Source organism: Rhineura floridana, chromosome 8 (genome assembly GCF_030035675.1).
Source record: "Rhineura floridana isolate rRhiFlo1 chromosome 8, rRhiFlo1.hap2, whole genome shotgun sequence".
Lineage (NCBI taxonomy): Eukaryota > Metazoa > Chordata > Lepidosauria > Squamata > Rhineuridae > Rhineura > Rhineura floridana.
The window spans coordinates 17,968,094-17,982,694 of NC_084487.1; the positions used below are offsets into that span (position 1 = coordinate 17,968,094).

The window sequence follows — 14,601 nt, forward strand, 5'->3', positions numbered from 1 at the left end:
TTGTGGCTTGCAGACCATAAAACACACAGAAAAAATCAGCAGGATATGCTTACTGAGGCTGAAATATAATGGAGATTGTCTGGCCGCAGTCAAAAGTAGCAATTTTTCTTCTCTCCTCTGACCCATTCTGTTAAACCAAAAGATGTCATGGGATCATGGGAAGCTGCCTTATACTGTGTCAGACCATTGGTCCATCCAAGAACATAAGAACAGCCTACTAGATCAGGCCAGTGGCCCATCTAGTCCAGCATCCTTTTCTCACAGTGGCCAACCAGGCGCCCATGTGAAGCCCTCTAACAGAACCTGAGCACTACAGCACTCTCCTCACCTGCAGTTCCCAGCAACTGGTAAGCTATCTGACTGACAGCAATTGTCCAGAGTTTCAGATAGGAACATTCCCAGTCCTACCTGGAGATGCCAGGGGTTGAACCTGGGACCTTCTGTATGCAGAGCAGATGTGCTGCCACTGAGCCATGGTCCTTCCTAATGTTATCATCGTATTGTGAGTTCCTGCCCCCTAGTCCACTTCATTGGCAGACATTTGCAGAGGTAGGGGCAGTTGCAACTCAATCACATCATCCATGCATTCTGGTTTATCAGGCATTTCCAGGAAGCCAAAGGTAGGAGAAGCAAAGTTGTGTTTTCAATGAGAGCCACACAATTTCTGTAAGATCTGGTTTCAGGAAAAGTGTAATTTTCAGCTTTCAATAGTTATTTAGCAGGATACAAGATCAGACTTGAAACTACTCGGTCATGGTTTAGATATAGATGTACTTCACATGAAAGATTACTTCAGCATGTAGTCCAGTGGAGGCTGGTGGCTTTGATGGTTTTAGTCCGATCTTTCCAGGAGTTGTCCAAGGTTGGATAGCTCCCTGAAAGTTCAGATTAAAACCTGGAATGGATTCAGTGCCCCACTGACATCGGAGCCACCAGCCTCCACTGATGTAATGACAATTTGGGGTGGTACTATCCAGGATGGGCTATACTATATATTATAAGTAAAAGGCTCTTATGTAACAAAAAAGAAGAAAATGAACAAGTTATACTTTAGACTGCTGAAAGCTACTAACATACAATGCAATGCCCAGTTTCTAATCTTCCATTCTTGGGCAAGGTCATCGAGCGAGTGGTGGCCGAACAGCTAAAGACACACTTGGATGAAGCAGATTATCTGGATCCATTCCAGTCTGGCTTCAGGACTGGTCATGGAACTGAAACAGCTTTGGTCGCTATGGTGGATGATTTAAGGAGAGCGTTGGATAAAGGAGAACATGCATTCCTCGTCCTCCTGGATCTCTCAGCGGCTTTCGATACCGTCGACCACGGTATCCTTTTAGATCGTCTGGAGAGAATGGGAATAGGGAGCACTGTTCTACGGTGGCTCCGTTCCTATCTCTCAGACAGACATCAATGGGTGGCATTGGGGGATAAGGTCTCAGACCCTTGGCCTCTCAATTGTGGTGTGCCATAGGGTTCTATCCTTGCCCCCATGCTATTCAACATCTATGTAAAGCCGCTGGGAGCCATCATCAGGAGATTTGGGCTGCGGTGCCACCAATATGCGGATGACACCCAGCTCTATCTCTCGTTTAAGTCCTCGCCAGAGTTGGCTGTGGAGACCATTTCCAAGTGCCTGGAGTCAGTAAGTGAATGGATGGGAGGAAATAGGCTGAAGCTAAACCCTGACAAGACCGAGGTACTGCTCGTGGGAGACAGGAAAAGATTAGGAGCTTTAGACCTGGTGTTCAATGGGGTAAAACTGCCCCTGAAGAACCAGGTCCGCAGCCTCGGGGTCATCCTTGATTCCCAGCTGTCCATGGAGGCTCAGGTTTTGGCAGTGAGCCGGGCAGCTTGGTTTCAATTACATCTAATACAGAGGCTGCGACCCTATCTGCCTGTCCATCTTCTCCCATGGGTAGTACATGCCCTGGTCTCCTCTCGCTTAGACTACTGTAATGCGCTCTATGTTGGGTTACCCTTGAAAACGGTCCGGAAACTGCAGCTGGTACAGAATGCGGCGGCACGTTTGATTACGAACAGCCGTCGCCGTGATCACATCACTCCGGTGTTACAAGATCTACACTGGTTACCAGTTGTCTACCGGGCCCAATTGAAGGTGTTGGTACTAACCTTTAAAGCCCTATACGGTCTCGGCCCAGCTTATCTGAAGGAATGCCTCCAGCATCAACAAATATGCCGCCTGAGATCAGCCACTCAAGACCTTCTCTCAGTCCCACCAGTCAAAACAGCTAGACTGGTGCGGACCAGAGAGAGGGCATTTTCAATCGTGGCCCCCAACCTCTGGAACTCTCTCCCTTATGATGTTCGCCATGCCCCCTCCCTGCCAAGTTTTCGCCAAGCCTTGAAAACCTGGCTATTCAGGCAGGCCTACAAGATCCCTGGGGTAGCCTAATTTTATTGGTTTTAGCTATGGGTGGGTTCGGTTTCATTTTATATTGTAGTTCTTGGGTTTTTATGTAGTTTGTATGTTGTATTTTACTTGATCTTGTACGCCGCCTAGAGTGGCTGCTTGTGCGGCCAGATAGGCGGCCTAGAAATATTATTATTATTATTATTATTATCTCTGTGCTCCCATTGTAAGGAGATCATAGAGGATTTTTGGAGTGAGATGGGAAGTTTTGCTGATTTTTTTTAATCATCACCTTTGCAAAGAAGTTGCTGACATTTTAAAATCGCAGGTGTTTCTCTTCATGTGCAGGTGTATTATAGTTCAAGGCCACCAATCAGCTCATTAATCACTTACGTTCTCCAGGATTGCATGAGGGATCATTTGAATTTATGCAGGTGACAATAGAGTGCGCTCTACAGTTTTCCTTAGTATGGGGATGCCACATTGTCCTAGTCCTAATCTGCAGGTGTACATTACAAGACACATCCCAGCATGGTCTGAAGGCACATGATTGGCAGATGCAGTGTGGTGGGGCAGAGCCATCTTCTCAGTACTAGTGCCACTGCTGCTTACCTGCGCATGGCTAAGGTAGCATGGCAGTGAGGTCAGGGCCACACAGCTGCACCAGTGCTAGATTACTGGTGGTCACACTGGTGCAACCACATGGCCCCATTCTCACCATCCCACTCCAGGTATTAGGTATTAGACAGGCACCATCTCTGTTGTCTTTTCAGTACCTACTGAAAACATCAATGGCTACTAGCCATGATGGCTGTGCTCTGCCACCCTAGTCAGAGGCAGCACGCTTCTGAAAACCAGTTGCCAGAAGCCCCAGGAGGGGAGAATGTTCTTGCACTCAGGTCCTGCTTGCGGGCTTCCCCCAGGCACCTGGTTGGCCACTGTGAGGACAGAATGCTGGACTAGATGGGCCACTGGCCTGATCCAGCAGGCTTTTCTTATGTTCTTATGTTCATTCCTCTTTCAACAAGCCTTTTAAGCAGATACCGTATCCCAGTCTGCATCTGTGTTGGAATTGTTTTTTAAAGATGTTTTTAAAGAAGGTTTTACAATGTTTTATTTTTAAGATCCTGGGCTCCTGCCGGGAGGAAGGGCGGGTTATAAATCAAATAATAAATAAATAAATGTGTTTAGTGCTTTATCATGTTTGCAGCCCTGGGCTCCCTTTGGGAGGAAGGGTGGGGTATAAATTTAATTAATTAATAAGTAAGCAGCAGTGATGCTGGTGTCAGGAGGTTAGCTCAGCACCACCACCTCACTACTAGGGATGGAAATTTGTTTCAGTCACATTTAGAGCCGAATCTATCAAATTTGCACTTTCTGAAACAACATGAGAACTGAAAGACAGCCATCCTTCAAAACTCACACCTAACTGAATTTTGTGATGCAGTACTCCAATCAAACAATGTTTACAAGAATGCATCTGTTAAGGGAAAGCGTGCATAAAAATGAATATATTAGTAAAAATCCAATGCAAAAATGCATATTAGGAGAAATTGTAAAAATGTGTACATTAGTAAAAACTGCATGCAGAAATGTGTTTATAAGGAAACATTTGCACTAAAATGCTGAAGGATTTTCATGAGGATTTAAAAAAAAAATCTCCGAATTGCCACAGAAGTGTGGAGAACTGAATTTAAGGTTGGAAAAATGAGAAACGGAGAGAATCGAAATAGACAGATCCTTCTGCCCCAAACCACCACATACCCACTATTGTGTATAGTGTAGCTGACTTCCTGAACTAAAGAGGTCTGCATCTGGTCAGTGCCTGGATGGGAGACCAACTGCTATGAATCCTCTGTAAAACTCAGTGTAATCAATGGAAATGGAAATGGACTGCCTTCAAGTCGATCCTGACTTATAGCTACCCTATGAATAGGGATTTCATGGTAAGTGGTATTCAGAGGGGGTTTACCATTGCCTCCCTCTGAGGCTAGTCCTCCCCAGCTGGCAAGGGCCTGCTCAACTTGCCACAGCTGCACAAACCAGCCCCTTCCTTGTCCGCAACTGCCAGCTGGGGGGCAACTGGGCTCCTTGGGACTATGCAGCTTACCCACGGCTGCACAGGTGGCAGGGCACGTGACCTCTGAACCACTCACTGTGGGGTGATCTTTAGCTTGCCCTTGACACCCAGGAGACATGAGTGGGGATTTGAACTCACAGACTCTGGACTCCCAGCCAGGCTCTCCTCCCCACTGTGCTATACCAGCTGTGTGTAATAAATATACATGTAATATAAAGGAACATAGGAAACTGCCTTATACCGAGTCAGATCACTGGTCCATCCAGCTCAGTATTGTCAACACTGACTGGCAACAGCTCTCCAGGATTTCAAACTGGGAATATTCCCAGTCCTACCTGGAGATGCCAAGGATTGAACTTGGGGCCTTCTGCATGCAAGGCAAATGCTCTGCCACTAGGCTACTACAGCCCTTCCCCATTTACAAGAGAACATACGGCTGCTACCAAAAATAGCAGCCCTTCTTCTGCATGAAAGCTGTTAAATAAAAATGTGTGTCATAATGTCATGTGTACTTCGAGTTTCCCCATCCCTGCAAGTGGCAGCCAATACTTAGAAGAGGAAAACTTGAAGCATGATGAGACAGTCTCCGGCAGCAACATATCTCCTGCAATACCTTTGATTCTGCCCTGACTGGTTTGCCTCTGAACTGCCCCTACTGGCAGATTTAGAAAAATTAGAAAATTGGACCATACAAAGTATCCTCTCTGTTTGAGCTGGGTGTCTTTCTTGGCCTTTATCTGTAGTATAGGGATATTTATTTATTTATTATTTAATTTATATCCTGCCCTTCCTCCCAGCAGGAACCCAGGGCAGCAAACAAAAGCGCTAAAAACACTTTAAAACATCATGAAGTCAGACCTTAAAATACATTAAAACAAAACAACTTTAAAAACATTCTTTAAAAGAGCTTTAAAAACATCTTAAATACAAAGGGTTAAAAACATATTGTTTAGGGGGGGAAAGGTTTTTTTAAAAAATATTAAAAGCAATTCCAACACAGATGCAAACTGGGATAGGTCTCTACTTAAAAGGCTTGTTGAAAGAGGAAAGTCTTCAATAGGTGCCGAAAAGATAACAGAGACGGCGCCTGCCTAATATTTACGGGGAGGGAATTCCACAGGGTAGGTGCCACCACACTAAAGGTCCGTTTCCTAAGTTGTACAGAACGGACCTCCTGAAAAGATGGTATCTGCAGGAGGCCCTCACCTGCAGAGCGCAGTGATTGACTGGGTATATAAGGGATAAGACGGTCTTTTGGGTATACTGGTCCCAAGTTGTATAGGGCTTTGTACACCAGAACTAGAACCTTGAACTTTGCCCGGTAGCAAATAGCATAATGTCACAGTGACCTACCTTACAGGGTTGTTGTGAGGATTTGTGTATGTGTGTTTGCGCATGTATGTTAAGGTAAGTCTTGCCAAGCCCTCCCTGGAGATTGCACCTGGGTTGTTTTGCACAGGACATGTGTGCTGTCTGAGCTAAGGCCCTTCACCAAGGGAGCAGTAAAATTCTTCTCACAATTTGGAGGAAAGTTACAGATGATCAGCCAGCCACCACTTGGCTATATCTTGCATACTGTTGTAAGTCACCCACTAGTAAAAACTGTCATCTGCATTCACTCTTCATTTCTCTCAAATCGAGAGCTGCTTGGTACAAAGAATGTCAAGATCATGCAAGCATTTGCAGTTGCCTACATGATTTTTTGAAAATCATCATCCTCTGACAGGTAATAATGTCTCTTCAGAAGACATGGTCTGCATTTCTTTGCTGTTCCCTAACTAAAATTAGCTAGGCACTTAAGAAGCCTATTAAGTCCTGCCACCCATTATTATACTTTTCTCTGTTTATCTTCAGGTACCCTTTAAAATTGCTCTTTTCATAGCCCTTTAAGTTCCACAAAAAGATGGCATTTATAGTTCCTTAACTGCAAATGCACTGGGAACTATGCAAGTGCATGCACGGAGTTACAGTTCACATTGATTCTCTGTGATGTAAGGGGCATTCACACATTGCATCCAGTGAGTGTACATACCTGTGTTCACAGATAGTTGAGCTGTACATTCATACAGTAATTTACTTGTAATGTTCAATGAGTCTGTGTGCCTATGTACACAATGGCTGAGCTGTACAAATTAACAAGAGTACACTTTCACACAATCACTTGAATATGTGTAGTGATACCTTGCACATCTGTTCAGTACAATGTATGAACAACACTGTACATTTAATAATAAGAGTATTTTATGCAAGCTTATTAACACTCTCCCTAGAGAGTGGGGAGAGAAAATTATATTATTATTATTATTTTAAAATAGGAGGAAAGAAAAATCCTATGCAATATACTCCTTCAAAATTCAAAAGCAATAAAGCCACTCAAAACAAAATCTTCATGGACGAAATAAGTATATCCAGAGTTTGAGTTACATTTCTTGATTCTTTTTGTGATATTTAATATGCTCCCCAAAATATGAACACATATCAAATATTACTCCTCTTTTTAAAAAAAAATCATTAAAATGGCCTGGGGGGGAGGTCTGTATGAGTGAATAGGAATCATGAAACACTACAAGCTCAAAGTATTGGGGTTTTAAATAATCCAAACGGACTTACATCTTCTCACTTGTTAACAGAATAACTATTTTATATGGATTTTAGTAGTTAAGATAAGTTGCAGACAACTGTTTAGTAATGGAGTTTTTCAAGGGATTTTAAGGGAAAAGTGGCCAATAGAAAATAACACTAGGAATCATTAGATACCCCAGATACATAGGCTGCAGACACACTGGTTGCTTCAAAAGCAGCCAGACCATTTTGTCTGGCTGCAGTTTCAAACATACTTACCCACAGCTGGACACATTTCCATTCCCCACTACTGGTTAGGACTGCCCACAGCAAAGTGTTGGGCCAACCACTGTGTCTACCTGAGCCTACAACAAAGTGTTTTTATTGGACACGCCTGGAGTGGCAATGGGATTAATGGCCAATCAGTTCTGAAGTTTGTGTGAGGCTGACTTCAAGGTAAAACGTGCTGGAGCTGCAACTTCTGAGGTTTTGGAGTAAAAGGTGGAGGTGTTTGACTAGCATTGTGTGTCCCCGCATTCCAAAAATGGAGGTGGAGGTGCACTGAAGCGAGCACAACTGCAAGTGTGTCTCTACCCTATTTGTATCCTTGCAGTATAAACAAGAATCCTTAATGCAATTTGATATTTACATGAAATTGGAGTCATTGTCAAATTCGTCACATTAAAAAAGTCCTAATTTGTGGTATACTTGATCCTAAAGTCTAATAAAGTACTTTTTAGAAATAAATCCAAGGAGGGCAAAAACCTTCGAAAGCTATGAGAATCTTACTAGCTAAACTTCTACAACACAGAAGCAATGAGACCTATTAACTACCAAATACAGTAGTCATAGAATTAGTGAAATTATGTGTATCGAACCATTTGAAGGTAGCTCAGCCAGAGAATACTTCAAGCATTGTTTCGAGATATGAACGATCACAGGAAATTGAAGAGAAATGAAAGTGCCTAAGTGAATCAAATGCAAATTGCAACATGTCCCTCTACGTAAGGCTTGTGTTTGAATCAAAAGCAATCCAATTTAATTTGATACCTTTTGGGCTTTATTGCTTCTTCTCCGAGCAGTGCACTGTTAATTCCCAAGAAGCCGCTACTTCGTGAGACGATGGGTAAGAGCCACTCTTGTCTGCTGGGAGTCCCATCAGATAAATCGTCAGCCAACGAGAGAAGTCTTTCAATAATGATAAAAAGCAAAATTGCTGTTTCTGTTTGCACTTCTCCTTTCCTCTCCTCACTCCCCCCTTCTCCCCTCCCTCTCTATGCCTGGGGGGGGGGAGAAAAGAAAACTGTGGAAGACTACAATAAAACAAAATTTGACTTCTCAAAAAAGCAGGATACACTTAATGCTTACTGACCTCTCAACAGGCGTCGCTTCCGGGGAATTGAAAGTAACAGACAAAACGATGAAAAGAAAGGGTCCTTTGAGGCGGCGCATCTTTCCTTTGGGTGTTTCTGGAAAAAAAGAAAGTATCATACAAGACAAACTTCATCCAGAAGCGGTCACTTTGCATTATTCACTGAATGACCACTGTAGCAGTACCTGAAATACACTACACCGAATATTCAGTGAGAATAGAAATGATAATCCAGGGAGCACAGATTTTTTTTCAAAGGTCTTTCAACTGGTATGTGAAACAAGTTAACACACACCCTTTCCAATTTAAAGAATTAGAAATCATCTCCTTTGTTTGCCCACATGTTTTAACAAACTGCTGTTTTGACCATTTGCTAAATCAAGCCGGGCAAATGTTACCAGTTTCTGTTACTTTAGAATCCATCCCTCTTTTCTATACTTTTTGTTGGTTTTGTTTCCAAATAATAACTCAAAAGCTGAGTTACCTTTCAGTGGTTGCTGAAAAAATCTAGTCTGTATCAGAAGGAGAAACTACCGTGAAGGATTCTACCCTTGCTTCGGATTCCAGATTATCCTTTCCCTCACCTGCCTTGCTCACAAGCAATACAGCTCTTATATACCCTTCATAGCTTTCTCAGCTCTGACATCAGGCAGCTGAGAGAGAGAGAGAGAGAGAGAGAGAGAGTGAGAGAGAGAGAGAGAGAGAGAGAGAGAGAGAGGGGAAGCTTCTGTCATTAACTTCTCTCCCTATAGATAGAAAGTGCCCCAATAATGAGCAGAGGCTGATGGGTCATCACTGCATTCACACATCAGTAAATCTTAGCCAAGCCAATTCAGGAAGCCTTCATGAAGTGATGCTAATAAGGCAAGATACTGCAACACCAGAACCGATGCCAGCATTTCGAGAAGAGTTCTAATATGACGCCGTGGGTAACTGTCCCCCCCCATGGGTGTTGACTACAGCTAAACAAGGCAACAGAATGGAATTTTTAGGAATTCGGAAGTGAGCAAAATGAAATGAAATTACAGGGCGAAGAGTTACAGAAATGCATATAGATTGAAATTCTATAAGGGAAGAAAAAAAGAGCTGGCCCTGAAAATGTGTGTATCTAAATATGTGTGTGTGTGTGTGTGTATCTTTCTTATCTATATCTATATATTATACAGCCACAAGAGTGGCTGTATACTATAGCCAGCGTGGATTTTTCACATTCCACAGTGTTAAATTGAAAATACCCCCATGCCATTCTGATGCTTCCCATACAAAACTTATAGTCCTGAACTCAGAAACGCTTGCTTAACAACACTCTCAATTTTGATGGTGATACACAAAACAGTCAAACAGAATAGAGAGTTCAAAGTCAAAAAAGAGAGAGAAAAAAACCAGAGCCCTTTTGGACTTTTTTCTCTGAGAGTTCTCATAATCTGTTGAAATTCATTAAAAATCAGCCATGTTCACAGAGTACATGGAATCCTATTACTGACCTTGCCCCATACTCTGACCTTCATCTTCTGCAGTTTAAAAGTTAACAAAATGCCTGTCTGATTTTTAATTAATTTAAGAAATTTTGGCTGGAACTCAATGAAAATGTTGAGCATGCTCAGTGAGAACCAACTGTCAGTGTTCTAAAAGCCAGACTCACAGCTGCTGGGCTTGGCTAATCGGGGACACACCAGACTTTGATTTCACTTGAGACAGTCATGACAGTCAAACAAAGGACTGGTGTGGATGTGGCCAGGGACAGCTTTGGTTTAAATTTGGTTGGGAGGCTACATGTGCCTGCTATAGAATAAAATGGTGGGGGGAAGGCTGAAAAGCAATGATACTGTTCACAATGTTTCCTTTTGGAAAGAAAAGGGGCTTTTCCTCTGCCCAGTGCCCACCCACCCAATCTCCTCCCCTCCCTGCCCCTCCCACAGGTCAGTGTTGGACTATGACCTGGGAGACCAGGATTCGAATCCCAACACAGCCATGAAGCTCACTGGGTGACCTTGGGACAGTCACTGCCTCTCAGCCTCAGAGGAAGGCAATGCTAAACCCCCGCTGAATACCATTTACCATGAAAGCCCTATTCATAGAGTCACCATAAGTCAGGGTTGACTTGAAGGCAATCCATTTCTATTTTCAAACATGATTGCACAGAAATAAATGCCATTGAACTCAAAAAGTATGCAAATGATCAAACCCACCATCCCTTCTCCTCCCTCCTATCCCCTCCCTCTTGCCCCTTCCCTTCTCCTTCCTTTGCCCCTCCCCTCCCCTCCCTCCTCCCCATGGTCCGTTTTATCTATCTTAAGCGTGATTGCAAGGGAGTAAATACCATTGAACTCTATAAACATGCAAATGATCAAACCTGCCCTCCCCTCCCCCTTCCTTTGCCCCCTTCCAATCCACTCCTTCCCCTTCCCCCCTCCTCCCCCATGGTCAGTTTTACCTATCCTAACCATGATTGCATACGAGTAAATCCCATTGAACTCAATAAGCATGGAAATGATCAGACCTGCCTTTCCCCTACTTCCCTTCTCCTCTCCCTTTCTCCTTCCCTCCCCTCTTCCTTCCTCCTCCACCCCTGCCCACTCTAGCCCTCCCTCCTTCCCCCTGATCAGTTTTACCTATCCTAAGCAGTAAATCCCACTGAACTCAATAAACATGCAAATGATCAAACCTGTCCTTCTCCCCTCCCCTCCTGCCTGCTCCCATCCCCCTCCTCCCATCTGCCCTTCCTCACCTCCCTCCCTCCTCCTCCTCCTCTGCTCCCCATCTCCTGTGGTCATTTTCACCTATCCTAAGCATGATTGCAGGGGAGTAAATCCCACTGAACTCGATATGCATGCAAATGATCAATCCATTCTCAGCAAACTTGCACAGGATCCCATTTCTTACCCCCTGGATATGTGTGTGTGTGTGTGTGTGTGTGTGTGTGTGTGTGTGCTCTATACTGCATCAGCAGTGTCGGGGGGGGCTGGAAATTCCTGGGTCTTTGGCAGGGAAGGAAAGTCCTTAGCCAGCAGTCGGGTTGTAAATCTGCCAGGCCTATCTGAAGCGTACTTGCCGAGTCAGAAGTCCAGAAGCGAGGTCAGTGGAGGTCTGGGATCAATTGCCAAGGAAGTCAGTCAAAGAGATGCTGCAGGGAAACTAGGTCTACACAAAGCCACGCCTGACGTTGCAGTCAGCAACAAGCTGCAGCCAAGGTGTGCCTTATAAAGAGCAGGATGGACAGCAGGTGTGAGCCCTCAGCGTTTGGGCCTTAAGGAGACAGGCCTGCCTCTCGTCTGCCTGACCTTCTGCTGTCTACGTTCTGCAGGTGAGGGGGGAGTATCCTGTTCACTGTCTGTGTCTGGCTGCAGGGCCTCTGCTGTCCCTGGGGTGCTCTGCAGCTGAGGGGCAGAAGGAGCTGGATTCTCAGGAGGCTCCGTGTCTCCTGCTGCTCCTGGGTCTGCTGCTGTTACTCCCGAGTTGTCCTCATCTGAGGAGTCCTCTGATGGAGCCATGACACTATCCCCCGCCCCACGACCAACCCTCCGCCTCCCGCCGGGGCCCGTCTTATCCGGGTAGCGCTGGTGGAAGCGCCGGACCAGAGGAGGGGCATGCACCTGCGCCGCATCTTCCCATGAGCGTTCCTCAGGGCCGTACCCCTGCCAGTCTATGAGGTACTGGAGGCAGCCACGATGCCACCGGGAGTCCAGGATCTGTGCCACTTCGAATTCCTCTTCCCCGTTGACTTGTATCGGCGGCGGGGGCCATGGTTGACTACCCAAGGGGTGAGGCGGGAGAGCGGGAGTCAGCAGTGATCTATGGAAGACAGGGTGAATGCGGAAGGAGGCAGGGAGTTGGAGCCGGAACGCCACCGGGTTAATTTGCTGGGTGATCCGGAAGGGACCTACGTTCCGAGCCTCCAGCTTGTGAGACGGCCGTTGCGAACGCAGGAATTTGGTCGAGAGCCATACCCGGTCCCCTACCTTCAGCGGTGGGCCTGGTTGGCGGTGGCGGTCAGCAAAGCGCTTATACGCTTCCTTGGCCTGCTCCAGCTGCTCCTTCAGGACTGCCTGCAGGGCTTGCAACTCCTGCAGCATGACATCCGCAGCGGGGACCGGCGATGGGAGTCGCACTGAGGGGAAGAATCGGGGGTGGTAGCCGGAAGAGGCAAAGAACGGGGTCTGGCACGTGGAGGCAGGCACGGAGTTATTATACGCGAACTCTGCCAGCGGTAACAGATCCACCCAATTGTCCTGTTGGAAGCAGGTGTAACACCGCAGGTATTGTTCGACGGTGGCGTTGGTACGTTCTGTTTGTCCATCTGATTGAGGGTGGTGGGCGGAGAACAAGTGGATCTGGACGTTCAGGGCCCGAAACAGGGCCTGCCAGAACCAGGCGGTGAACTGGGCTCCTCGGTCAGAGATCAGGTGGTCGGGGAGGCCGTGTAACCGGAAAACCTGGGTCAAGAACAGTTGCGCAGTTTCTGGGGCAGAGGGTAGGCCGGCACAGGGGAGGAAATGGGCCATCTTGGTGAACAGGTCTACGACTACGAGGATGGTGGTCATTCCCCGGGAGGCCAGTAAGTCCGTGATAAAATCCAGGGAGACCGAGCACCAGGGCCCGGGGGGGTAGGCAGTGGGAGCAGGAGCCCCGGGGGCTTGCCGGGGTGGCTCTTGGCTCACTGGCAGGTATCACAGGCCGCTACATAGTCCTTGACGTCCTCTTGGACCCGGGGCCACCAGAAATCCCGTAGGACCAGGTGGAGGGTTTTATACGTTCCAAAATGCCCTGCCGGCTGGCTGTCATGGCAGAGGTGGAGCACCTCTCCCCGCAGAGCTCCCGGGGGAACGTACAACCGGTTCTGGTGATACAAGAGGCCCTGCTGCAAGGAAAAGGGGCTGTCCCGGGCAGGGATCCCTGACTGGAGCTCTCGCTGCTGGGCCAGGGCGTAGGGGTTCTTTTGCTGCTGTTCCTGCACCCGGTCCAGGAGGGGTTGTGGCTGGTGGGTAGCGGCGAAGTTCTCTGGGTGAAGAATTGGGTGAAGGGGGCGATCAACCTGCTCGGCTCGGTATTCTGGCTTGCGAGAGAGCGCGTCTGCTAGGGTGTTTCGGCGGCCAGGGAGGTAGGTGACCGTGAACTGGAACCGGGAGAAAAACAGGGACCACCGGATCTGGCGTTGGTTCAGCCGTCGGGCGCTTTGCAGGTGCTCCAGGTTTCGGTGGTCTGTTCGTACCTGGACCAGATGGCGTGCCCCTTCCAGGAGATGACGCCAGGTCTCGAAGGCTACTTTGATGGCCAGTAACTCCTTCTCCCAAGTGGTGTAGTTCTGTTCCGAAGCGTTGAGTTTCCGGGAGTGGAACGCACAGGGGAGCAGGGACTGCTTGCTCCCCACCGGCTGAAGTAGGACCTCTGCCACTGCCTTATCCGATGCATCGGCCTCCACTATGTACGGTCGGGTAGGGTCGGGTTGCTGGAGGATGGGTTCAGATGTAAAGGCGTGTTGGAGGCGCCGGAAGGCCTGTTGAGCGGCCTCGGTCCAAACAAACTTCTCTTTGCCTCGAAGCAGGTCTGATATGGGTGTGGTGAGTTCAGAGAAGTGGGAGATGAACCGGCGGTAATAGTTGGCGAAGCCCAAGAAGCGCTGCACATCTTTGGGGCTTCGCGGAGTGGCCCAGTGGAGGATGGTCTCAATTTTGGCGGAGTCCATCTGGATACCCAAGGGCGAGATCCGATGGCCTAGGAAATCCATGGTCGTGAGGTCAAAGGCGCATTTTTCGAGCTTGGCGAAGAGGCGGTGCTCCCGCAGGCGCTGCAGCACCGCTCGAACGTGCTGCTTATGTTCTGAGGGGTTCCACGAGTAGATCAGGATGTCATCCAAGTAGATCACCAGGAAGCGGTCTAGGAGGTCCCGGAAGATGTCATTCATGAAGTGCTGGAAGACGGCAGGGGCGTTGCACAAGCCAAACGGCATCACGGTGTACTCAAAGTGCCCATAACGGGTGCGGAAGGCCGTCTTCCACTCATCGCCCTCCCGCATACGCACCAGGTTGTAGGCCCCTCTCAGGTCTAGTTTGGTGAAAATGCGAGCGCCCCGCAGCCGCTCTAACAGTTCTGGGATCAGGGGCAGAGGGTAGCGATTCTGAACTGTAATCTGGTTGAGGGCGCGGTAGTCATTGCACAGCCGGAGTTCCCCACATTTCTTTTTGACAAAGAGGACAGGGGCGGCTGCAGGGGACG

At 47.3% G+C, this 14,601-nt stretch overlaps 1 protein-coding gene across 1 annotated transcript in view; it reads right to left on the bottom strand.

The window, feature by feature from the left end:
• The window catches only part of IAPP (islet amyloid polypeptide), a 29,669-nt gene extending 19,721 nt beyond the window's left edge, over positions 1–9,948 (bottom strand). Inside the window, exons 1-3 of the mRNA XM_061582695.1 lie at positions 9,873–9,948; positions 8,389–8,485; positions 8,067–8,204 (exon numbers count right to left, since the gene is read on the bottom strand). Of these exons, the coding sequence (XP_061438679.1) occupies positions 8,067–8,204; positions 8,389–8,485; positions 9,873–9,882 (245 nt within the window). The 5' untranslated portion in view covers positions 9,883–9,948. The remainder of the gene's footprint in view (positions 1–8,066; positions 8,205–8,388; positions 8,486–9,872) is intronic.
• Between the last annotated feature and the right edge of the window lie 4,653 nt (positions 9,949–14,601).